We start from the raw sequence: 27,566 nt of genomic DNA on the forward strand, positions 1-27,566 counted from the left end.
TGCGCTCTTTCAAAATAAATAAATAAATAAATAAACGTCTTAAAAATGCTAATAAGAAACCATGGATTTAACTTTTGGGTCAATTTTTTTCTGACATTAGAATCCAACTCTTGAATCTGGGTTACTCAGCCCAGGACTCAGGCCCAAGGGGGGATGCTCCTCTACTGAGATGTTTGTTATTAATTCAATTAATATTGATGGTGGGGAGGAGAGGAAACACTCTAAAATCACTTTAAACAGGCTTTATAACTTTCTTTTATAGGCTACAGAACATTTTCCTATGTAGCATTTTATTCAGCCCTTAGAAACAACCTATGAGAGAGGTATCGTTGTCATTTTACAGACAAGGAAACTGAGGCTCGGAGTGGTAAAGTGACTTGTGTGAGGTCTCTAAAATTCAAATTTGTACTTATTTGATGTCAAAGTCTGTGCTTTACCCACCATGGCAGGATTCCCTATGCTTCATTTTCTCACCATTAAAATTTTCATTGCATGTACTACAGATTCATTTTGTGGTTAAGATATATTTTTAAGTTGATTCATTTTTGCGTGTGTGTTTTACATAAGCATATTTTTAAAAGACATCTTATATTAGTGACTTATATTAGGACTTCAAAGTGGTAAGTGAAGACTTTACAAAGGGAACAAAGCAATGATAGTTTTAAGGCAATTAATTTCCAGATCCTCAACTTCCACAGGTATTCTTTACAAACACAAGTCTGAGAACATGATCTTTCCTCCTCTTTCTTCCCTGTCCCATTCTTACTCTGCCATGGCCTTGCTCTGGGGAATAAAAATCTCTGGGGTCTAAACAGACAATCTGAAACATGGGTTTAGGTATTGATTGGGTAACAAGTCCTTTTGCAACCAGGAGTTTCTCAGTTTTTATTTCGACAAAATTGAAGAAAGACCTAATTGAATTTTCAACATGTTGATCACTAGAAATAATGTCTGAGGAGAGATCACTATGTGGATTTGGGGATAGAATTCATGAATTCAAGGATCGATGTTGCCATAATAAAACTCCCATTCCCACCATCTATTTATGTCAGCAAGGTTTGTCAGAGCTGACATCTATAAAAATGAAAAGGAAAAGTGGAGTTAATGCTAAATCTGTCTCATTCAACAAGAAAACAATATTCATCCATGGATACATTAATCAATTTAAAAATTCTCAGCCATATTTCTCTTATTAAGGTAAGTGTTCCCAGTAGAGCTTTTTAAGTCTAAATTAATCATGATTTTTCAATATTTTTGTTTTTTAAATCAATTGTTTACTGATATAATGATATACTAATAACTTAATAGAAAAAAATTTAACACATAGAAATCTATGGTCATGTGTAATAAAAATTGTTTTAGTCTGTTCAGCCTGCATAACAAAAATACCTTAGACTAGATGGCTTATAAACAACAGAAAATTTGTTTCTCACAGTGCTGGAGGCTGGGAAGTCCAAGATCAAGGTGCTGGCAGATTGAGAGAGTCTGGTGATGACCCCCTTCCTGGTTCATAGACAGCCATCTCCTTATTGTCTCCTTACATTGTGGAAGGGATGGGAAATCTGTCTGAAATATTTTTTCAAAAGAATATGAATCCCATTCATGGTTCCACTCTTATGACCTAATCACTTCCCAAAGGCCAATTGCCAACACACTGGAGTTAGGGTTGCAAATATGAGTTTTAGGGGGACACAAATATTCAGCCTATAGCAACAATGTATTTTAATTCTTATAAGCATATTTTTATTGCATTAAGCAGAGTTACAAAGACTTTCAGGCTTAACAGTGTATTACATGGAGCCAGGGTTTCTTAACCACAATACATTATGGGGCAGTTAATTGTCTGCTGTTGTTTCGGGGCTTGCTCTCCTGTGCTCTTAAGAATAAATAGCAGCATTCCTGGCCTCTACCAACTAGACACCAGTAGCATATCCCCTAACTTCCTAAGTGATGACAACCAAAACTGTGTCTAGATATTGCCAAAAGTCCCTTGCGGCACAAAATCACCAGCAGTTAAAAACCACAGCATTAGGTTATAATTTTGTGGGGGGAGTGAAATGGAAAATGGAAATTCAAGAGAAAAGCCATCACGTGCATTTTCTGCCTCTTAAAGGAGAGCTTGTTCATCTTTAGTAAATAATGGATATCTGATCACTATGAGATTTAGATTCTGTTGTTCTATATCACCAATATTCCTTGCTGTTATGGATTAAATTGTGGTCATCCTCCCAAAGATATAATGAAGTTCTAACCCCTATTTCCTCAGAATATCACATTATTTAGAAATAGGGTCATTAGAGAGATAATCAAGTTAAAATGGGGTAGTTAGGGTGGCGTCCTAATCCAGTCTGATGGTATCCTTTATAAAAAGGGGAAATTTGGGCACACAGACATGCATGAAAGGAAGACAATGTGAAGATGGCCATGTGCTGTGGGAAGCAGAGGCCAGGCTGATGCAGCTGTAAACCAGGGAACGTCAAGGATTTCTGGGTCACTACAAGAAGCTGTTAAGAGGCAAGGGAGAATTTTACCCAGAGTCCCAGATGGAGCACGGCTATGCCAACACCTGGATTTTGGATTTCTAGCCTCCAAAACTGTAAAGCGATTAATTGTTTTCTAGTCACCCAGTTTGTGGTTCGTTGTTATGGCAGCCCTTATAAACTAATACACATGCCATAAAAATAAAACCAGAAAAAACGAACACAGTAAAGACAAGACAATGCTCTTAAATGGTATTAAATTCCAGCGAGATGCTTAGAAGCCTACTGAAAACAGGCCTGAGCCTCACCATCTATTTATTAAAAGGAAAGAATAGTCAGTGTCATGACCACGTTCATAGCGGTGTTATTTGCAATAGACAAAAACCGGAAGCAGCTGGAGTATCTGGATACTGGATGTATCCACTGTATCCACTGATGGACGAAAGGATAAGCAAAATACGGTATACACATACAACGGGATATTATTCATACTTAAGAAGAAATGCTGATGCAGGCTACAACCTGAGTGAACTTAGAGGGCATTCGGCTAATGCCACAAATACCATTATGTCCACTTACATGGAGTACTTAAAGTAGTCAAATTCATGGGGACAGAAAGTACACTGGTGGTGGCCAGGGGTAGAGGGGAGGGGAGAATGGGGAGTTACTGTTCCATGGGTACAGAGTTTCAGTTTTTCAAGATGAAAACGGTTCTGGGGATGGATGGTGGTGACTGTAGCAAGCAGTGTGTATGTAATTTCTGTCACAGTTGGAGTGGTTAACACGGCAAGCTTTATAGTGTGTATTTTACCACACACAAAAAGAATAGCTAAGGCTAAGAGAGACGTCGAAGGCAGAGCAACGCAAACTTGAAGTGACCTCATCATGCAAACGAGAAGTGAATTGAAATTTGAATGGCTTTCTGTGTGGCTCAATATTCCTTTTCTTCAGTACCTGAAGTCATCCCACATGGTGGGAAAGGCTACCCTCCCTCATGTGGTGACTTCCCCTTTGACTTCCCCTTCTCCTCTGTGAAAAGCCACACAGAGCCAGGACCGGGGCTTGGACCTCTACGCTCTTTGACTTTTAGTTCAGCACACTTTCTTTTTTTTTCATTTGACTATAGTTTGACACACAGGTTACATCGGTTTCTGGTGCACAACAACGTAGCGATTCAACAAGTCTATACACTACACTGCTCTCCACAAGTGCAGCTACCATCTGTCACCATACAACGCTGTTACAACGCTAGTGACTATATTCCCCATGCTGCACCTTTCATCCCCGTGACTTTTTCATCCAGGACACTTTCCTTGTAACACAAAAGAACTTCTGTTGTGAAATAATCACACCTGGTCCTCAGGTATTGGACGAGAGAACAAACTGTGGACCCCCCATGTTAGGTTGGTGGTTGGCAGTGAAGCATTCTAGAGGGAAGGTTGGAGAAAGAAGAAACTCTTGGATATTCAGTTTCCAGGGAGAAGCCAGGGAGTTTTGAAGCAAAACGGAAGTGCCCAGGAGAGAGACAGTGACCAGAAAAAAGAAATACGGTTTCTGTGGTTTCATTATGATCTAATTCAGGAGGAAAAGTGAAGATCCCATGCTTGAAAATTGCAGCGAGACTCTTAGAAAAATGAAGTTATTTAATAGTTATCTATTTTATTCTTGTTTTGCTTGACCCTTCTGGGGTGCCTTGCATCTTGAGCAGCTATTATTTTTAATGTTTATTTTTGAGAGGAAGAGACAGAGCATGAGCAGTGAAGGGGCAGAGAGAGAGAGAGGGAGACACCGAATCTGAAGCAGGCTCCAGGCTCTGAGCTGTCAGCACAGACCCCGATGCAGGACTTAAACCCACAAACTGCGAGATCATGACCTGAGCCGAAGTCAGATGCTTAAGCGACTGAACCACCCAGGAGCCCCAGCAGCTTGGGTAGTCAGTTATTAAATGATAGCTGGAGACAAATATTTGGAGGCATTTAATCTGGAATTAGAAGCAAGAAAGGCTGGAGATGATTTTGTGAAGTGTGAACGGGAGCCGCAAAATATGTTCAGACCAAGTATTATTTGAAACACTAATTTTATGGCTGCATTAGAAGACACATTTTAAATGTGGGTTTGAAATTAGTTTGGAAATTGTCTTTAAGCAGGGATTTGTAAATTATTCGAAAGCTGGGCCTCATTGAAAATGCATTAAGTAACAAATCGGATACTCGTGTCTGCTAACATGATACCTATGAGGCACAGGACACCATATAGGAAGCTTCTTGCCAATAATGTGTAACTTGAATCTAAGCAAGCCTCTAGAATTAACTCCAATTTACAGGAGGTGGGGAAGGGAGGAGAGAAGAAAAGAGTAAATAATAACATTTGCGCTAAGATTTGCTTTAAAATACTTCAGCAAGGAAACAAAAGTAAAAGGAATGCGCATTAGTTTCCTGTGGCTGCCGTAACAAATTACCACAAACTGAGTGGCTTAAAACAACAGAAATTTATTTTCTTTCAGCTTTGGAGGCCAAAAGTCCAAATAAGGTATTGGTAGGGCTAGATTTCTCCAAAGACTCTAGGGGAAAATTCATTCCTTGTCTCTTCCAGCTTCCGCTGACCCCAGGTATTCCTTGGCCTGTGGCTACATCACCTTAACCTTTGCCTCCATGGTTATATTGCATCCTCTTCTATGTCACGATTTCCTCTGTCTCTTTCTTACAAGGATACACGTGATGGCATTTCGAGTCCACCTGGATAATTCAGAATATGCGCCTTCTCTCAGTATCCTTAACTTAATCACACCATTTGCTATATAATACACTCTTTTGCCATTTGAGACAATATTAACCACAGGTTGGGGATTAGGATGTGGGCGTATCTTCTGAGGGCCACCATTCAGCCCACTATAGAATGGAAGGCAAAATCTTGATAACTGATACATTTTATTATTTATTTATCAAACTTCATTGAGGAATAATTAACATATATATACATATATGTACACATATTTTGTACATATAACATATATATAATTGTATATATTTGTGTAACACGATGATTTGATATACCTATAAATTGTGGAATGATTACCAAGATCAGGATAATTAACATATCCATCACCTTACATAGTGAATCTTCCTTCCTTCTTTCCTTCCTTCCTCCCTCCCTCCTCCTTCTCCTTCTTTTTCTTCTTCTCCTTCTTCCTCCTCTTCTTCTTCTTCTTCTCCTTCCTTCCTTCTTTCTTTCCTTCCTTCCTTCCTTCCTTCCTTCCTTCCTTCCCTCCTTCCTTCCTTCTTTCCTTTTTTGTGGTGAGCATGGTTAAGATCTGTTCTCAGCAGATACTGTATATAATACTGTACACAATACTGTATTATTAACTATAGTCACCGTACTGTAGATTATTAGGTTCTCAGAACTTACTCATCTTGATAGCTGATAAATTTGAGTCACAGGCCTAGGCAGGTTTTAGTTTTGGATAAGTTTGTAAATTTTCAATATTAAAAAATTTGAATTTCTACCTGTGGCAATGATAGATTAACTAAGATCAGATTTAACCTTCTGTCATAAACAAGTAGAAAACAAGACATAATATAGATGAAACAACTGTTCCCAAATACTAGACAAAAGATTTCAGACCTGTGACCCCTGACAAAAGGAAAATAAATGAGGTGAATACTATGGTCACCCTAACTTTCTACATAGAGGAAATTTCCAGACCACTGCACAGGAAGGGAGAACTCAAATAGGGCACAAAAGTATGAGTGAACTGAGAAGACTGAGATTGGAGTTTAGAAAAGCTGAGGAGGTGGAAATAGAGCAAAGTGCTGAAAACAAGGGAGCTAAATGGAGCTACAGGTCCAGAAAATTGAATAGAGGTCCTATTGAGTATATTGCTCAATCCCAAATTGCACACATGTAGAGCAAAATTACACAAGACCAGGCAAAGAGTCACCATGGAGCTGAAAGATGAATATCTGAGAACTCATTCTGAATTCCAGCCAGCTACAGTATAAAATCCTCATTGAACATCTGGGCCCTCTCCAGAGATCACAGAGTCATACCTTAGAAGTGGGGCTAGACTAGTTCCAGAGTTAAGGCTACTCTAGGCCTGCCCTTTAAAAAGCTCGAAAATCAGCCTAAAAAAGATCAAGCTTATTTTCAATTTGCTTAACTGTCAGAACAAAGTCTGACACTCTTAAGGAAGTCAACAAAATCTAGGAGTCAAGAATGAAAAACTTACGATGCCTAGCATCTGGTCAAATATTACTAGGCATGTGAAAAAGCAGGAAAACATGACCCTTAATCAGGAGAAAAATAAGTAAATAAATATAAAGGGTTTTTCATTTTGATAATTTTTTAAAAGATAAAATATAAAAATACAGGATAAAAATAATCTTAAAAAAAAAACCCTGCAGTTAACAATATACTTAATGCTAAAAAACTGAATGATTTTCTCCTAAGATTGGAAACAAAGAAAAGAAGTCTTGTTCAACATTTTACTACAAGTTCTGGTCAGTGTGGTAAAGAAAATAACATTAATTAATAATATTAATTAATTAATTAAAGATATTCCTAATGGGAATAAAAAAGTAAAACTGTGTTCATAGATGACATAATCCTGTATGTAGAAAATCCTAAGAAACACACTACCCCTCCCAAACACACACACACACACACACACACACACACACACACTGGCTGAACTAAGATGAATTCAGTAAGGTTACAGAATATAAGATCAATAAATGAAAATTAATTGCATTTCTATATACTAGTAAAGCACAATTTGAAAATGATCTTGAAAAAAATTCCACTCACAACATCTCAGAAAGAATAAAATGATTAGGAATAAGTTTAACAAGGGAAGTGCAAGAATTGTATACTGAAAATTATAAAACATTGGTGAGAGAATTAAAAATCTAAATAAATGGAGAGAAATGCTCATAGATTAGAAGACTACATATTGTTCAGATGGCAATTCTTTCCAAATTGATCTATAGATATAACACAATCCCTATCAAAGTTTTAGCAGAACTTTTTTTTAGAAACTGACAACTGGATAGTATATTTTCTTTTCTTTAATTAATTAATTTTTTAATTGTTTTTACATTTATTTATTTTTGAGAGAGAGGAAGAGACAGAGCATGAGTAGGGGAGGGGCAGAGAGAGAGGCAGACACAGAATCCAAAGCAGGCTCCAGGCTCTGAGGTGTCAGTACAGAGCCTGATGTGGGGCTCAAACTCACAAACAGTGAGATCATGACCTGAGCTGAAGTAGGACACTTAACTGACTGAGCTACCCAGGTGCCCCGCAGATTCTATATTTTAAATAGAAATGCAAAGACCTCAAGATAGGCAAAACAATTTTGAGGAAGAAAAACAAATTTGAGGACTTAAACTATTCTATTTCAAAACTTGCTATTAAGCTACAGAAATCAAGACAGTGTAGTATTGGAACAAAGAGAGACATGGAGCAGAATTGATAGAAATAGAGGTTACATTTACAGTGTAAGGTTTTTTCATCTATAGTGAATCAATTTTTGACAAAAGTGCCGAGGTGATTCAATAGGGAAAGGATAATATTTGCAAGTGGATCCATATACCAAAAGGATAAATTCAACCTCTTACCTCATACTATATACAAAAATTAACTCAAAATGGATCATAGGTCTAAATGTAAAAGCTAAATATATAACATTTCTAGAAGAGAACAAGGGAGAAAATCTTCATGACCTTGGGATAGGCAAGTATTTCTTTTTAGATTAGACTCCAAGAAGGGGAAACATAAAAGTTTTGGTAAATTGTACTCCATCAAATTAAAGCATTCTGCTCACAGAATGCAAGTCACAGATTGCAAGAAAATATTTGCAATACCTATATGTGATAACAGATTGTACACAGCATATACAAAGACATCTTACAATTAGATAATAAAAAAAAAATCAAACAGCCTAATTAAAAATGGGCAAAAGATTTGAAGAATCTTTCATACTTCATGAAAGAAGATATATCATCGGCCAACAAGCACATGAAAAGATGCTCAATCAACATCATTAGTTATAAGGGAAATGCAACAATGAAACACCGCTACTTACTCCTTTGAAGTCTAAAATTAAAGAGTGGTAATACCAAGTCCTGGCAAGGATGTGCAGCAACTGGAACCCTCGGTGAGAAAGTATAATATATAAACATTTTGGAAAACATTTCAGCAGCTTAAAAAATCAAGTTGACTAAACATTTACCATAGGAACCATTCCTAGGCATTTACCCAAGAGAAATGAAAACAATACATTCATCCAGGGCTGCCTGAGTGGCTTAGTGAGTTAAGTGTCCAACTCTGGAATTTGACTCCAGTCATGATGTCACAGTTCCTAAGATCGAGCCCCGTGTTGGGCTCTATGCTGACAGTGCAGAACCTACTTGGGATTCTCTCTCTCCCTCTTTCTCTCTGCCCGCCTCCCTCTCTCTCTCTCTCTCTTTCCCTCTCTCTCTCTCTCTCTCTCACACACACACACAACCTCTCTCTCAAAAATAAATGAATAACTTAAAAAAAATATGTCCATTGAAAGACTTGTTCATGAATTTTCATGCAGCTTTATTCATAATCGCCCCAAATAGGAAATATTCCAAATATTCAACATTAAATGGATAAATCGTGGAACATCCCACCGTGGAATACCACTCAGAAGTACAAAGAAATAAATTACTGACGGAGCAACATGTATGAATCTCTAAAAACATTGCACTGGGCACAAGAAGCCAAGTCCAAAAGATTAATTTGGCATGATCCTATGTATATGAAATTCAAGAAAGGGGAAATCTAAAGTGTCCAAAAAGCCGGCTTAGGGCAGGGGACAGGTAGGACTCAACTGCAGAGGGGCAGGAGGAAATTTTTGAGGTGATAGAACGGTTCTTCGTCTTGACTGTGGTTGTGGTTACATGACTTGCACCTTTGTCAAAACTCATCAAACAACTTATTTAAAACGATGCATTTTACTGTACAGATTAAACCTCAATAAAGTGGATTAAAAGATATTAAAATAAGAGGTTATTTAAAATAATGGTTCCCTGCTTTGAATAGTTTCCTTGGAACCCCTAGACTTTAACCATTTTTCCTTTTTTATCCCACTCAATTTTTCCCCCCAAGGCAGGTAGTTTTATAGCTAAGTGTGTGTGATTATCTGAGCTAAGTGGGATAAAGGAGTACATGGGGTTCAAATAAAAGAAATGTAACATTTTGATATCTTATCATTAGAATAGTAATATATTTGGAAGATAAATATAATTTGGGTTTTGGAGCTGGGGAACTGAAAATTTGTTCTAATTACACATTAGATAACTACAGCTAATAATACTGTATTGCACATTTGAAAGTTACTAAGAGAGTAGATCTTAAAAGTTCTCAGCACAAGAAAAAAATGTGTAACTATGGTGACAAATGTTAACTACACTTATTGTGATGATTATTTTTCAATATATACAGATACTGAATCATTATATCATATACCTGAAACCAATATAATGTTATATGTCACTTGTATCTCGATTTAAAAATTAAAATAATTTTGAATTATTAAAATAATAAATAATTAAAGTAATTTAGAAATAATTGTGAAGGACTCCCATCACAAATAAATGAAGGTGATTATTTAGCGCATTTATGCTAGGTTTGAAGATTACTGTATGTAAAATTCTTTGCTTTTCACAGGTTAAAATTTATCTCATTGTTTTAATTCTACATGATTTTTTTTTTTAACCTTTATTTATTTTTGAGACAGAGAGAGACAGAGCATGAACGGGGGAGGGTCAGAGAGAGGGAGACACAGAATCTGAAACAGGCTCCAGGCTCTGAGCTGTCAGCACAGAACCGATGCGGGCTCTGGTGAGTTCACCAACAGTAAGATCATGACCTGTGCCAAAGTTGGTCATTTAACTGACTTATTTAAAACGATGCATTTTACTGTACAGATTAAACCTCAATAGAGTGGATTAAAAGATATTAAAATAAGAGGTTATTTAAAATAATGGTTTTATTATTAATTATTATTATAATTATATAAATATATAATATATTTATATATTATATAATATATATTAATATATTATATATATTAATATTATTAATTATTAATTATAATAATTATAGGTGCCCCTCTACATGATTTTATGTAGCATGCAGATGTACAGCCCAAACAAGAAGAAATTAGAACAAATGACAAGTATTCTCCCCTTATCAGCCTGTAATAAATCCCAGGCAAGTATTTCAGAAGACTTTTTAGAAGGTGACATAGTGTCAACAGGAAAGGATTCCTGAGAAGCCAAGGACTGTAGAGTAGTAACACAAGTCATGCTTATGTAGTTGCAAAACAAAAACAAAAACCTCAAAAAGACCAAATTCTGGTTTTACTTTGTGTGCGCCTTAGCTCTCCACTTTTATATAGTGAAGTGACTTCATACCCACAGGTCAACCATGCTCTTTTCCTAGCTACATGGCGTGAAGGCAAAGGACTCAAGAAATGTAGGCTAATACCGTTCTTACTCCGGGGAAATTCTCACGCAATTGGACAAAGGTATATGGATAAGCAATTTTGGTTATAGGAAAAAATCAAGTGCCAATCGCCCATTAATAGGGAAGTGTTATGGTATGGTTTATTATAGAATACTACACAACCATTTATTTTTTTATTTTTATTTTTTTAAATTTTTAAATGTTTATTTTTGAGATAGAGACAGAGCATGAGTGGGGGAGGGGCAGAGAGCGAGGGAGACACAGAATCCGAAGCAGGATCCAGGCTCTGAGCTGTCAGCACAGAGCCCGATGCGGGGCTTGAACCCACAGGCCGTGAGATCATGACCTGAGCCAAAGTCAGACGCTCAACCGACTGAGCCACCCAGGAGCCCCACTACACAACCATTTAAATGAATAAAGATGATCTCTGTGCTGTTACACAAGGATGTCCATTGATTATCATAGATTTATAGAAAGCAAGTTGAAGAAGAATATGTTTGGTATGATACCAATTAAATAAAAAAACCCGCACAATGTATGTGTGCATGTATATCTGAATTATATGGAGAGAAAACTGTTAGCAGAGATTGCAGAGCAGGGTTGAGAATGAGTAGGTAGGAGAGGGTTTGCCTCTCTAAAAAAAAAAAAAAAAACACAAAAATCTTCTTTATTGGAATCTTTCAATGATCATGTGGTACTTAAGGGAATACACATTTCTAACAAACAAAAAGCACTCCTCCCCTGCACGGAGGTTGCAGAAATCAGATATCAGTAAACTGAATGCAGTCTGGTTGGTATTCTATGAATGGAGTCTTACCTCACCTTTCTTCATTCCAAGGAGGATATATTGTCACATATTGTCCTCACTTCACCCATCCCATATGGCCATCTTTTGAATCACAGAGCTGCCTCAATGAAATAAAATAGATGAATCAATGAATAGGAATAATTTGTGTACAGCTTCAACTTAATTTGTTCCAGAAAAGGAATTCCTTTTTTCTTGTGACCTCCAACCCTTTTGAGTACAACAGGGAGAAAAACGGGATATGGCACCCCACAGCCTGGAATCTAGTTCTACCACTAATCAGATCTGAGATCTTTGGCAGATTACAAGCTCTCAGGATTCTCTAAACCTGTTTCCTTATCCATCAAATGAGCAAAAATACTTGCTTTTCCAAACCTTATCAGAGGATAGTTGTGAGGATGGGTCAAGGGGGGGGAGGTGACCTGATTTTGGAGGTGACCTGAATTATCATAGGTGGTATTCCCATGCCTTAAAAATCACCCAGTCTTTTCCTAGACCTTTTTGTCAAAAAGTGATGAGGAAAGAGAGCATGGCCTCAATCATGCCCAGAAAGAGGTACAAAGAAAACCAAGAGCAAGCATTTACTGCATGCATGCAGTGGGCCAGATCCCAGTTAAGTGATATACATGCTTTACCTTGTTTAATCCTCACAAGAAGGCTATGATATGGTTATCTCAGGTTACATTTACAGTTCAGAAAACTCAAGAATAAAGTATGTGTAACATAAGTGTGAACCCTCCATCCATCCATCCATCCATCCATCCCTTCATCCATTTAATAACTGTACTAAGTACCAGGAATACACCTGTGAATAAAAAAGAAGTCTCTGTTCTCACAGAACTACCTTTGAGGGAGACCTGGTTTGAAGTTTCCCAGCCATCAAAGGGCAAAGGGGGATTCTCATTTAGTTTCACACCACTCAGCTTCTGGCTCTAGGCATTGGCAACCTTCTGTGCCACATTTCCTAGATAGTTCATTTTAAGTCCCACAGACTGGTCCCAGGACCACAATGCCCTTTCTTGTCCTCCTTCTAAGACTCTCTACCTTGAGCCAACATTTTGGAATATTCAGGGGTAGAAGCTTGTATTAACCAGTTGCTTTTTCTCGAAAGGTGTGATTATCTGAGCAAGGAAACTTCCAAGAAAGCTGCACTCCCAGATGAGTCAGCTGTCATCATGGCCATTACCTAATGCTGAACAGGGATGGGTTCTCTCTGGAGAACAGGACAGGGTAGCCTTCAAGAGTCCCATTTAAAAAGAGGCTGAGAGGGGCGCTTGGGTGGCTCAGTCAGTTGAGCATCTGACTCTTGATTTCAGTTCAGGTCATGATCTCATGGTTTGTGTGTTGGAGCCCCTCGTGGGACTCTGTGCTGACAGTGCAGAGCCTGCTTGGGACCCTTTGTCTCCCTCTCTCTGCCCCTCCCTCACTTGCATGCATGCTCTCGCTGTCTCTCTCTCTCTCTCTGTGTCTCTCTCTCTCCCTCTCTCTTTCTCTCTCAAAATAAATAAATAAATAAATAAGCATTTAAAAAAATAAAAAGAGGCTGATATTCCTGACAAGGAGCTTCTTTTCAATTTTTCTCAGTGAGTGCTTAACAAGGACAGTCAACTGGGGGCAGGATAGAATGGAGAAGAATGGGAGAGCAATGGGCCTGAGAAAGGTGGATGGAAGAGTGGTCTCTAGGAGGTTATACAGACCTAGGTTCTTGTGTCAACCACCTAGATTCTTAAGCTGATGTCCCAACACTGAAACCTCTTCTTGTGTCCAGAGCAATACCATTAAAACGATAAGCTGATTCCCATGGAGAGTCAAGACATGGTTAACAAAGGCAATAGGACACATGGGTACTAGTGTTGCTGATCTTTATTGCATTGCTTAGACATAATGCTGCATAAGCTAATTATCACTCATCCCACGCTGTGTTTCTTAGGAAACCTCCTGATTTGGAAGGGTAGTATCTCCACTATCCATGTGGTAGAAAGCGGGCACACAAAAGTCCACTGTTCATTTGTGTAACTCTTCATTCTCTGGTTTCTCAGGGTTCCCTGTCCTGATTTTCCTGTCTGCTGATGCTGCTCCCAAGCCAGCCTCCACTGTGCCTGGAGTGTGGCTTCCTCCCCGCATTCCCTCAAGGTACTCTTGACTCAGAAGTTACGCCCAGACTCAGCTGTAAACAGACAAGTCTATCTACCAACTTTTTGGGAGTCATTGTTTCCTGGCTTCTCCCTACTAACACTGAAATACAGCATCCTAAATCAACTTACTTCATTCCCCTCCCTCTTCTCGGAATAAATATCAGAGAAAATCTTCCTTAATCACTCCTCATTTATTTTTATTCCTTTGTAGGAATTCAGCTTATTATTTTGAAAACCGAGATAGGAAAGGAAAGAATTAAGTCCCTGCCTTCCTCATATGAACTGTACCTCAAGGTAACTGAACAGATGATAAGGGCGAGTTCCTCTTTAGAGAAGTAATTTCACTAATGACTGAGAAGGAATGATAGAATTTATAGGCTAATGAGTCTAGACAGTGATTATTAACTGCTGCCCAAATCCCAAAATAGGGACAACCAGGCAACATGTGATGGAAATATACACCATCACTTAGGAATTAATCTGGACAAAATATGAACCTGAAAATGACTAAGCTCCTAGAGCTAACTAATTTACAGGAACTCTAGGGGACAGATGATTCCACAAGAATATAACCAGGAAAGTTCAGACTTTGGAAAAGCTACAGGACAAACAACCCTAATTTTTAAAGAATTCAAGGGAAAAAAGAGGGGGTTAGAGAGTCTATAGATGAAAAGAGACTTCAGAGGCATACCAACCAGTTGCACTGTATGGACGTTATTTTGATCGGATTTCAAACAAATGCACTATAAAAAATTTTAAGACAAGCAGGGGAATGTAGACATAAACTAGATGTTTAATGATATTAAGGAATTATGGTTATTGTTTAAAGTAGTATTATGGCTGGTTTTTAAAGAATTCCTATCTTTTAGAAATACGTGCTGAAATATAATAGGAATGGAGAAGGTGCTATGATATCTTGAATTTCTTTCAAAAGAATCCAGAGGATGGTGGGAAAACCGGTGCGAGTATAAATAATACAAGATTGGTCACAAGTGGATAATTGTTTAAGCTGGGTGATAGATACAGTTCCTTATACTGTTTACTTTTGTATATGACTAGAAATTTCCACAGCAAAATGATAAAAAAAATTTAGAAGGTAAACAACTGCAAGAATAGATGTGGGATGTATAACATCCCAACAATCAGAGGGGTAAAATATGAATCAGAAAACAATCAATTGAATAAAAGCCAGGAAAAGGGAGAAAATGGGCGGAAACCTAGAAGGGATTCTAAAGAGAAAACATAAAATAAGATGGCAGAAATACATCAAATATGCCTGTAATAATAATATACAAAAATGGATTAATCTATTAAAAGAAAACTAGGAAATTCAGCCATATATATATGTATATTGTAAACACAAGGCTGTAAATTCCGCCACATATATACATATATATATATTTTTTTAACAAGAGTAGCCCCTAAAAAAATGAAAAGGAGGGAAATGAAGAGGTAGAAACCTTTTTGCTAAACAAATGATAATAAACTAAAATTAGGTAAAACAGTTCAATAAGGTAAGAAACGAAACTTACTGGAAGGAATTAGCAATACGGTGATCATTGGTGACCTTGTGGAAAATGGTTTTGGGGCACACGGAGAACTCCTACCAGGTCAGATTGTGAGCGACAAGCAGCGAGTGGAAGTGGAAGAAGTGGAAAGGCAGAATAGGCAGCTGAAAAAGCAGGTGGAGGCCTACTCATTTATCATTTATTTACATATTAAGCCTGTATAAACACTGGCTGATGTGATGAAGTCCGAGGAGAGGGTGAAGGAGAAGAAAAATAGAGAGGGAAAGGGGGAGGGGAGAAGGCTGAAAACGGTGAGACCCAGGGCACCAGGGAGGACATTAGCAGAAGAGACAAGAAGGAAACACTTTCTATTTAATTTTATTTCTAATTTATTAATTTGTCATTACACAAACAATACATGAATGCATACTCAAAAACATTGAATATTACAGTTAAAGCTAATGCACTCCACCAAACTACTATTAACAGTTTGGTTAGTATCCTTCCAGACCTTCTCTATACATTTTTATAATATACAAATAGGTACTTAGGAAGTACACTATACAGTATTTGTGTGTGTGAATATATGTGGTATGTGTTTTAAAATCAATGGTATCATATGTATTGCATGTGTTATCCGTTTTTTCCCCAAACTTTGAAAAAAATGTATTGTATCTAAGAGATCTTTCCATGTCAGTAGGTGTATGAATCTTGCTCTTTTTTTTTATTGATGCCCAGTATTTTATACTGTTCCAGCCTCTTGATGGGTATTTTGTTTTTCCAATTTTATTCTATTACAAAGTTACAAGTGACATCTTTGTACAGGCCACCCTGTGAACACAGAATGGGAGTGTGTTTCATTATAAACTGGAAATGTTGAGCGACAGGGCATGTGAATTTTACATTTTAATGGATACCAGTTGACTGCCTTTAAAGGTAGCTGTGCCAATTTATCTGTTTTCCCACTCTTGCAGGCTTGTGATTTATAGAGATTTTAAATATTTGCCAACTAGATTTGAGATAGCTTCTTTTTATTGTGCATTTCCCTTATTTTGCTGAGTTTGGGCATCTCTTCATAATCTTATAAAACTTTTTGCTTATCTGAATTTTTACAGGGAGATTTCTACAAGGGATATGTGACCAAAAAGCAATAGACTTGTCTAGCTTGTCTAGCTGGATTTAATTTTTGTGAGCTAGAGATCTATTTTCTCTCCCCAAATGATTATGTTGTCTCAATATTATTTGTTGAATAATCCATTCTTTTCCTACTAATTTGAAATGTTACTTTTATCACTTATTCAATACATAGTTGTTTCTGGATTCCAGCTCTATCAGATTTATTTTTGGCATCAGGCACCTGAGTTATTCTTAACTTGGTTCACTGAATGGTAGCTGGTTTTGTCAGCCAAGATAATGAGTGTGTTGCTTATAAGACAATAGAGAATATAACTCATTGACACACAAATTCTATTCTAGTTAAGTTTGATTTAAATCAGTTCCATTATCTACAAACTTAAGAGTATTAAAAAATGTGTAAACTTCTCTCTCAGATTAGTTCCATTTTTTTAGGGGACACCTCACAGGCTCAATTATAGAGTTTCACCAAGTCCCCTCTTTCTAAAAGTACTGTTTGATGTTAAAGCTTTTTGGTGATGTAAAGTTGCTTCCTGGCAATGTCATGTGGCAGGGCAATATTATGGTTGATTTACATGAACCTTTCATTCAACAGATTATATGACATTCACAAACTATGACATACACTTTGAATAAACAATGGCACTTTAGTTTTTACTTCTACATGAACTCCTGGAGTTCTACATGTGCTCCTGGAGTGCACAAATCATGTCTCATTTATCTATCTCCAAACATCTATTACAGGGTGCAGCACCTGAATTGAAATAGAACTAAAGTGCATTCCAACGGTGTTTCTATAAAACAAAAAATAAAACCCAAACTTCTCAAAAACAAAACCTTTAGGGGATTGACAAAGTTACACATAGTCCTTTTTTCTGATTAAATTATATGTTATCTATTTTAGTAGAAATACTGGAATAAGACACTGACCTGGTAAATTATTTCACGCCAAGTGTGGGGAAAATATTCCCTTGTTGTCCATGGACTTCCTCAGGTGTGACCTATCTCTAGATGTGTTGCTTGCCTGTGAAATGAGGATAAGAACTGTGATCTGGAAAACAGTTGGATTGCAGTAGGCAAGACTACTTTACACTTGTTATATAGAAAAATGAAAAGGTAAAAACTTTTTATATGGGCAAGTAGAAGTGTGGCATTTGCCTTGTTTTAAAATTCAGTTATTTTTATGATCTAAGTTACCACACCTCTTTCTTCCTTCTTTCAAAGGGATAACTTTGGCTTCTGTGGGCAATGTCTTAGTCCATAAAGTTAGATGCTGTTTTATAGCTCAATCTATGACAACACATCATGGAAGAATTCTCAAAACTGCCTAATCTATCAGTTTTCCTGGTAAGGAGAAGAAAAAAAAAATAAAGCTAACTCATTATGTTGAACAAATTTTATGACCAAGTAGACTGTATCAGTGCAAAATACCAACTTTTTACTTTACCATTACCAATCCCGAAAGGCTGTCTTACTTTTATTTATGATGATTGTTAAAAAAAAAAAAAAAATGTCTATGACCTGTAGCTTGCTTTGTGTATGTGCCTCACTTACCATTTTTCATCTGTGAACATAGCATGCCATACCAACTGTAGCCCACTAAGCAAATCATTAAATAGCACTTGTACAGTGATATTCTCCACTGACAAAGGAATACATACATTCAAAGAACAGATCTCACTACAGAAATTCTGTGACTTGGCATAGAAGTACATGTAACAGAGTTGCATCCTAGAATGTTGAAAGGGTGCAAATATATGTCACTAAATAATAAGCCATTAGGTTAGTATTGCTAGAAAATAGAAACATGGGTTACTAGGCTTGAGGCAGGAAGGGGAGGGAGAAGAGATTATTTTGCTTAGGCAGGGGACTTACAGGGAAGAAAGAAGCCTTCTGAAGTGAACTGTGTCAAAGAATGAAAAGGTGAAGCCAACAAAACCTATTTTGACTTGGGTTTCAGTATCTGCAATGGGGCCAAAACTCACATTATCCTTCTTGGGGAAGGATAGCCTTGAGGGACAGGATTTGGACTCATGCTCTGGGACACTCTAATTCTAGTCACCATAAAGGAACTAAATTTGGTTTACCTAGAAGGCTGAATTTACAGAGGCATAAATATGAAGCCAAGGGTCTTCCATTCCCCCTACCCTTTTGCTAAATTCTTGAAATTCCTTTAAACAAAGACTTTCATTTCATTGAAGTATTATGGCTGTTGGAAGGAAGAGTTTGACTAAAACATTCTAAGACATAAGGTTCTCTGATCTTTCTTTGGAAGCAGAAAGAACAGACACCGGATGTTGGGAATGGAATGTTCATTGTAGAGGGGATAATGGTATAGAAAGACCCAAGACAAACTTCCTCATGAGCATCACTAATCTGCCTATTTATCATTTTGTAATTTTGCCTATTCATTTCTGGATTATTGTACCTCCTAAATTACTTTCCCACTTCCAGTTTCAGTCCACCAATTCACCTCCCATTGGTAACTAGAATGATTAATTTTTCTAAACTGCTTATCTGGTCACAATCCCACTGCCTAAAATCATTCGGGAAGTTATTTTTGTTCTAGCTGCCAACCTACTATGGTGAGTCAGACTTTGCCTGAGTCTGTCTCCTGGGAAACAATTCTGTGGCAATTCAAGGAGTTTTGTTTGTGCTCTCCTTTAAACTTTGGAGCACTGTTTCCTTATCAGGTGTCATCTCTGTGAGGGAACCTCCCCTGACAAATCCATCTTTGTATGTTTTCGCTATTGCATTGTACATGTTGGTTTGTCTAAGTCCTCAAACTGTGAATCTTTAGACCTGGGCTTTGTCCTTTTAAAAGTATTGAAGAGAATTGAGTCAAGTCACAAGGTGCCTGCACTGAGACTCCTTTAAAAAAATTAGACTTCAGATCATCTGAAAAATTTCCCCCCCAAATTAGCTGTTATTTTATTTCTAGTTCTACAGAGGTGAATTTCCATCTAAGAACAGGTATTTTAGTTACTCTAATCTTAAGGACTTGCCCCAGCTCTTTTTTAAAAGGTCTAGGAGTGACCAGTTTGAATTTCGAGAAACATCATCATCTCTGACCTGTGATAATTCTTTGTGGATAAAGACAGTTGTGATTACCTATCTCTGGGGACTTGATGGCAAAGCATTCCACCTTAATACTTCTACTTAGCTCAGAACATTTATAATAGAATTGAAATATCCAGCTATTTTGAACATACAACTATGAGTTAAAGTAACCGCATGTTTAACGCCTCATAAGCCTTTTTTTGGGAGGGGGTGTAGCAAGCTGTAAAATCACACTGTTAACTACCTAAAACAAGTTCTCTTTGGGGAAAGTTCGGTTTGTATTGCAGACATATTGCCATTATCAGAAACGAATTCTTCACCTAGGATTTTCTGGTTGGTTAAAGTAAACCAACAGAAAACTTGTGTGGCACTTTGGTCTACAAGAGAAAATTACAGATGGCATTCCTGTAAGACTGTGCCCCCCAAATTGGCATCCCAATAAATATTCCAATTATGTGGACTAAGGGACCTTAAATCTGAGGTCAAACTGAAATTTCCTTAAGATCTAAACAAACCGAACACTTGGGGTAATGTCTCGATGTTGTTCTCAAATACAGTGTATTTTATTCTAAAAAACAGTTAAGCTTTCCCACCTTTAAGTCTGTCCCTGACTTCGGGGTGAGGGCGTGCCTCAAGAGAGTAGGTTTGGATGTAAAAGTTTCCTTTCACAGCTGTTTTGGGGGTTATGTAAGGGGAAGGGGGACCCAATGGGAAGGAGAAGGATGGGAGAGCAAAGGACGAGCACTATTGTAATTTTGCATCTTTTGAACACCGCACCATGAGTTATCTTATGTCATTAAACTGAAAAGTTTATTAATATTTAAGGCTCTTGATACATATTGTCAAATTACTTTCTAGAAGTACACAGGAAAGTTTGCCTTTCTACATTAGGTCCTGCTATTTAAAAGACAAATAACAATTCATTAAATATTAATTTGCATTTCTTAGGTTACTAGAGGCTGAAACTTTAGAAACTGCCATTTATTTCTTCTGTGAACTACCCATATTTTCTACTGTGGTGGTTTTTTTTTTTTTAATGCAAAAATAGTAATAATTGCTTTTAATTACCATTTTAAATTAACATTATCAATCATTTCCTTTGTGACTATTACTTTATGAAGTGTTTTTCTATCCCGAGAACCAAAATTTGTATTTTCACAAAAATCTCAACCTTTTCTAATACTAGTTTTTCTCTGCCAGTTTTAAATATCACACTTTTTTTGGACTTGAGGAGCACACCTGGTGAGCCTTGTGATTGACATTCCAACACGGAAGTTTCATTTCCTAACGCATTGGTGGTGACTCTACTTAGAATCTTGTTCCACACCTACAGGATTACTTCTCAAGCTTATGTCCTTAGTTCCTTAGTTTTTTCTCATATTATTAACATTAAAATTTTGTTTATATTCAACAATGTATCCTCCAGCACAACTAGAACATAAAATATTTGGTAATCCTACATACACCCCAATTTTACGCATTTCCTTTGTGGCTAAATCTGATGAAGTTTTAATTTTAAATAGACAAAGAACAGTTATTTATCCTTTTTTAACAACGCAGAGAGCTAACTATGGGTTCCCGTTAACTCCTGATTAGCTAGCTGGCTATAGACACACAGCATGTTAAGTTTTCTACAGGCACCTTTCTGAATTCAAGTAAAAGTTTTGGTAGACAAGGATTTCTTACTTAAAGGTCACCGACATAATATGAATCTTGAGTACAAATATTGCTCACCATTCTTGCATTCTTAAATTATTTTACTTTGAAAATTTAAGAACTATCATTAAATCATTAAGAACACAGGTTTTCATTTAAGGAATATCTTGAACTGTGAAAATACAAATCTAATCAAATTAAATTTTGAACACATATAGAGCCAAATATTTCAACAAAACTGCAGTTTAATTTCAGAAAATGTGTTAAAATATATATTTATACATCAATTTCTGACATACACTTAATGTGTTAGTATACACAAAATGATGCTTTCTCTTGAAACTGTATTTATGAAATGTACATTTTAATTTAAATACTCAGTATACACTGCACTTAATCTGCATGTTGCATTTATTAAATACATTAAAATCTGCAATGTAACAAAACGTTTTCTGCATACGAAATTCAAAACACCATTTTAAATGAACAAAAGATGGCTCACTTCATTTTTTTTTTTTTTTTTTTTTTTTACAACTAGTGTATGGTACACTAGCTCAGCTCCACCATACTACCTGTTCGTTCTTTTATTTGACATTGTTCACAGACTAGTACATATTACAATAAGAGTGCTGGATAAAAACATGAGGTACGAAAGTGGTTCAAAGATTATAGGTCATGCAGATCATGCTAGACAGCAAAGAAAATTGTGACCGAGAAAACACTAAATAAAAATACATAAAGAATGTGCATTATAAAAAAAAACTCCATTACACAGCTTTGCTTCTTTGGTTACAAAGTAGGTTGAACAATTTCACAGCTTTTTATTCCCACCCGAAAAAAGAAAGTCATACGAAATGTCAAAAAGCAGAGGAATCGTGGCAATTTCTCTATTAGAAAGTAGAAACAAATGAACAAAGTTTTCTTCATCAAAATAGCCCAATTATTTATTATATCACAATAACTGGTGACTACCTGTACAGTTGCACTATGTTCTTCATACTTACACTATACAAAATTTACATTCAAGCTGGGTCTTTACTACTGAAAATAAATACCGAAGGTAAATTGCCATTAGTGTTAGAAATATGCCAGGATTCTTTTGTTCAATTATTGCCTAAACATTTTATCTATTAAATGCAATCCTGTCTTTCAAATCCTTTACTGATACTTATAATTATTCAAAAAAATTAAAAAAGTTCTGTGACATTGTTCATGTACATTATGAAAATAGCAGCCCTGTAATAAATAAAACACAAATAAATGAAAACTTACGTAGGCAAATGTTACTGATATTGAAAGAAAAGTGGCTCTTTAGATGAACTGTTATTTATAATGTGCGAGGAAGGCTCAGGGTAAATCCACGGGTAATAGGAAACATGGGAGAGCCACCAAAGCTCTGAAAAGACCCCACTCATGCGCACCAGGTAAAATGCAGACTCGGCTTGCTTTAATAAACCCCACCTATTATTCTCCTTGTGTACTGATGACATAAAACTGGACATCAACAGCGCTGCATGACATCTCAAAGAGAGGAAAAGCTCCTGTAGAATGATTGTCTAATACTGAAAAGGCCAAACACACAACCGAAGCATGGCTACTTGCTTTCGTATAAAGTGGAAAGAATACCAGTGGCACACAAGGATAGATTGCTTTCAGTTTTTTTCTTAATGAGGCAAGAAAGCTTTATGCTGAGGAGACATTCGGCTGCTGTGGAGGTTGCGTTGGCTGCGGAGGCTGTGCTATCACTGCTTGTTGTTGAGAAGTGCTACCAGGATTGGCCTGTTGGGCTGGGAGTTGGGATAATTGATCATTGTTTGAAAGAGATTTTAACAGTGCATTTTCTCGTTCAAGTAAAGAGTTTCTTTCAACTAATTCTTTTATTTGTTCCTTTAGAACTTCCACTTCTTCTCTTACTGCATACATCAAATGGCTTTTCACCAGATCCTGTGAAAAACAAAATTAGTAATGTCACAAAGAATATAAGGGAAAGGTGTTGCTATTTGGTTCTGGCCTACCTGGTGCCTTATAAACATGAGGCATTTTTATATTAGTTCTTTTGCTCTTGCTTTTAATGTTTCTACTGTATCTTGACTGGCCCTAAGGGAGATAAGAGTGGAAAAAATCCAGTTTCCAACTAGGCAGCTAGCCCAGGATTTCTTTTCAAATTTTGGAGTGATTTCCAAAAATACTAGGCTCCTTAAATTGTCAATTATAAGCTTAGAATTAAAAAAAAAAAAAGTTTAAAATCACATGCTTAGATGTTAGACCAAGAGAACAAAGGATATTCAAGTGATACTTAACTAGTTCTAGCACTTCTTTAAGAGACAAGGTGCCTACGATTTCCAACTCTAAAATCTTAAAGAAAAATAGTTTGAGACTAATGGTCCTTATTTATAGTCTATAATTTTAATAAGCTTGAATCAAAATATTTTATATACAATATGAGCAGAATATCTTTAAGGGAATAAAAAAATTGATAGTAATAGCAGAAATCAGAAACAGATTCAACATGAACAGGTCTATTCATTAGAGATGAGTAAAACATCATCTATAAATGGATGACAAAGGTTTCTAGCTGAAATTTTCATTTTAGTATTCTTTTGTCAATAAACTATTTTTGATGCTGGAATATTTGAAGGCACATAATGCATTCTGATTATGTATGCCCCTTAAAATGGCCCTGATTTATCAGTGGTAATGCATGAAATGTGAGACGTTCAAATGGGAGAAATAGTAACTCCACTGGTATTTCTAGGCTAAAAATTCTCAATGTTTTTTTTAGCAGTTTCAATTAAATGTCATTATATAAAAAATATACTTTGGTCATCTTGGTTTAAAGAATTTAGGTGTTTTTCAGAATTGATAAAAACCAACTGCCTCCTACAACAAACAACCTATAAAATGAGAGCACTATTAACTTTTACTTACCATTGCTTGTTCTATTTTGTTGTCAATGGCTACACCACCTCCCCCAGATGCACTGGAAAAAATTAGAATATTTCATTAAATTATTCTAAAAAATGTAACATCCTTTCCAACTCTTAAAATAATTAAAAACATTTGTTTTACTTAAAACCAAAAATAACTTAAAATAGCTTAAAAGTCTACTCTCAAAATTTCAGTACTCAGAGCTCTCATTTTGAAAATGAGGGATCTCAGTAAATACAGGACTTCTAGAAATCCTTTGTAGTTCCAACATTTCTAATTTCCCTATGACATACATACGCTACTTTAAAGTAACTCCCTATTCAGGAGTTAACTCTGAACTTTTAAAAGGATAAATTTTGAAATGAGCACTACACTCTCCACATCTTTTAAATTTCATTTACTAACTATATATTCTAATTGACCTTCATGTGGAAATTCCAGTAGTCACTTACTGCATTAAAATTCAGATGATGACTTTTCTTCTAGAGATTTTAATTCTGGCTTAAAAATTTTCAGAACTGGCTTCTAAAGGGCCTTTGGGCTGGTTAACACCGTTCTCAACATTCTGGCAAATCTACATACTTTGATTGTAGGTTACTGGCTGGTAAAAATCACCTACGAACGTATGTGGTTTAGACCAGTTTTTCCTGGAAATAATTTGAAGTAGTCTAGCTGGTAAATATATCCCAAGGTCAACCTTAGCATTTGTATGATAATTACACAGAAGATTCAATAACTGTCCTCTTAACTAGTAAGAACAGTGAAGATCTATATCCTTTTCTTGGTATTTTTGTAAATTTTGAAGAACAGTCATTAGATTTTCATGTAAAGACAATCTGACACTTTAATCTACTTTAACAATACAAAAAGAGATCTTTAAACAATTTTGATATGAAACTTTGCAAAATTACTCTTCATAAAGTATACCCTAAGAAAATTTAGATGCTAATATATTTGAACACTTTTATTTTAGATGATGTAGACCCTCAATGTTCTATCAGACTGAGGCGCAGAAATATCCCGTCTTATGTAGTGGTGCCTTTTATATTGCAATCCAAGTAGATATGGTTATAATTCTGGTTCTGCTACTCACTACCTATGTGACCATCAGCAAAATCAAGTATTTAACTTCCCTGGACCTCCTTCCTCATCTGTAAAATGAAGGGGTGCTTGTCAATGCCTCAGTGGACTTCCTACTTCTAAATCCTTGAAACTGAATCAGTACATGAAAACATTAAACTTGTTTATCTGAGCATTAACCACATTAATTATAGCATACTCTTTCACTTCTTGCTGCTGCTATTTCTAAGATGAAACAGGCTTTTGTAGACCTAATAACTAGAAACGATATATATAGATTGTTAATAAATAATTATACATGTTAGGCTTTAAATGCTTGTAGAGCTACGCAAAACAAAGTATGGCTATATGTAACTATAAACGATAGAACAACTATATAAACCATAAGGCTTCGGTGTAAAGTTCAGTTCAAAGACCACTTAGATATGGTCACCAAATATTGCCTACAATTTGCAAAGAAGACATTAGCATTACTTCTAGGCATTTAGATTAGAGTCTGACCATCCTAGATTGCACTTTCTATATTGTTTATTTCTATGTCAAGGAAAAACTATATTAGTTTTAGTCAATTCTTGATGTGAATACATGCAAGCCTTTTAACACATCTGTTTTAAACAGAACACCTTCAATGCTAACTTTAACACCAGTTTTACATATTAACAAGCAAGCAAAACAAAACAAAAAATAAACCCTAACCCCTAAAAAGGGTTTATTACTTTTTTTTTATGATTAAAATAATATTAGTAAGTTTCCAAACCATTCCCTTAGGCTAAGGAATAATTATCATCCTATTCTTTGCTGATATAATAAACTCTAATCCTGACTCAGACCTCTTTTACAGCAATGGAGGAGTAAGTCTGCAAAGTATAAATGGATATGAAGATGTGTGTCCCTTAAAAGGTATTAATATCCCAATTTTGTTAAGCATTGTACTTAAAACAGAATTAAATCAGTCACAGACACAATTACTATCACTACAGCAATCTAGTTTGAAGGCTGTTTTTAAAGAATTCTATAACCCATGGCAGTGGTTCTTAAACTTTAGCACACACCAGTCATCCAGAGGACTTCTTAAAACAGACTGCTGGGCTTCACCTCAGTTACTGATTCAGAAGGTGTAGGGGGGAGCCCAGGAATCTGCATTTCTAACAAGTTTCCCGGCGATGCTGATTCTGCTACCTGACAGAACATACTTTGAGAACCATACTTTGAGAACCAATGGTTTACAAAGATGAAAGTCATAAGAGAAAATAAAAAAACCTAATTCTATTTTTAAAACTTCTTAACCTGAATACAAAACTTCTTACCCTTCATGACTTTGACCCCTGCCTTCTATGGTCTCCTTTCTTCTCACACTCCATCTGGCTGGCCAATTGTGTTATGTCTTACATAACTATTTACAGTCTGTGAAACATATGTTCTCTCAGGTTTCCATGGCTTGGCAGAACTGCTCCCCGAGCTGCAAATGCTCATGCCTCCAATTCATCTGGCTACCTTTTACTTGTTCCTTAAGATGCTCCAGTGCCACTTCTTCTGTAATGCCTTCTGATTTCCTAAAGCAGAACCAATTACTCCATCTCTCTTACGGTTCACCAATCTTCACAAACTTTTTGTACTGCATAACCAGGAAAGCAAAATAGTGAACTCCAGCTCCTCCACACACTCACTGTGTGAATTCTGGGAAATTATTTAACCTTTCTAGAACTCAGGTTTTTTATCTAAAATAAGAATTATATACCTCAATTCATAAAACTCCCGTGAGGACTAAATGAGTTAAATAATACTGCCATTGTTAGCTCCTATCAGACTGAGTTCCTTCAGAGAGGTTCTTTATCTTTCACCTGTATGAAGAAGTAAACTCAGTGCTTGGCACATAGGAACTCAAGTGCATACTGTAAGAGTAAATAGGATAGCAATTAGATTTGAAACAATTACTGGTTTATGTCAGAAGGCCATTAAAATATTTTGAGTTTGAATAAATCAGTAATTCTCAAAGTATGGTCACTGAACCAGCAAAATCAGCATCATCTGGGAACTTGTTAGAAATGTAAACACTTGGGTCTACCCCAGACCTACTGAATTATATACTCTTGAGGCGGGACCCAGGAAATCTATTTTAACAACTCCTCCAGATGACTGATAGAAACTAAAGATTGAGAAACTGATTTATAATAAGGATATCAACATGGCACTCTTAAACAATCAAATAGGAGGGTATTCTATTTAAAAATCCCTGAACATGGTTTAAGACTATTATTTCAACGAGGGTTTTCAATGAGGGTTACAA

At 36.3% G+C, this 27,566-nt stretch overlaps 1 protein-coding gene across 4 annotated transcripts in view; it reads right to left on the bottom strand.

Moving 5' to 3' along the window:
• Positions 1 to 21,496: 21,496 nt before the first annotated feature.
• Positions 21,497 to 27,566, bottom strand: part of TSC22D2 (TSC22 domain family member 2) — a 47,547-nt gene continuing 41,477 nt past the window's right edge. For 2 of the 4 annotated variants that reach the window (XM_042957266.1, XM_042957265.1), the window contains 2 exons: positions 24,200 to 24,251; positions 21,497 to 23,215 (listed from right to left, as the gene is read on the bottom strand). In XM_042957266.1, coding sequence (XP_042813200.1) covers positions 22,955 to 23,215; positions 24,200 to 24,251 — 313 coding nt within the window. In that variant the 3' untranslated portion in view covers positions 21,497 to 22,954. The remainder of the gene's footprint in view (positions 23,216 to 24,199; positions 24,252 to 27,566) is intronic. The other 2 variants (XR_006207855.1, XR_006207853.1) reach the window with 1 other exon arrangement.

This window comes from Panthera tigris, chromosome C2 (genome assembly GCF_018350195.1).
Source record: "Panthera tigris isolate Pti1 chromosome C2, P.tigris_Pti1_mat1.1, whole genome shotgun sequence".
Taxonomy (NCBI): Eukaryota; Metazoa; Chordata; class Mammalia; order Carnivora; family Felidae; genus Panthera; species Panthera tigris.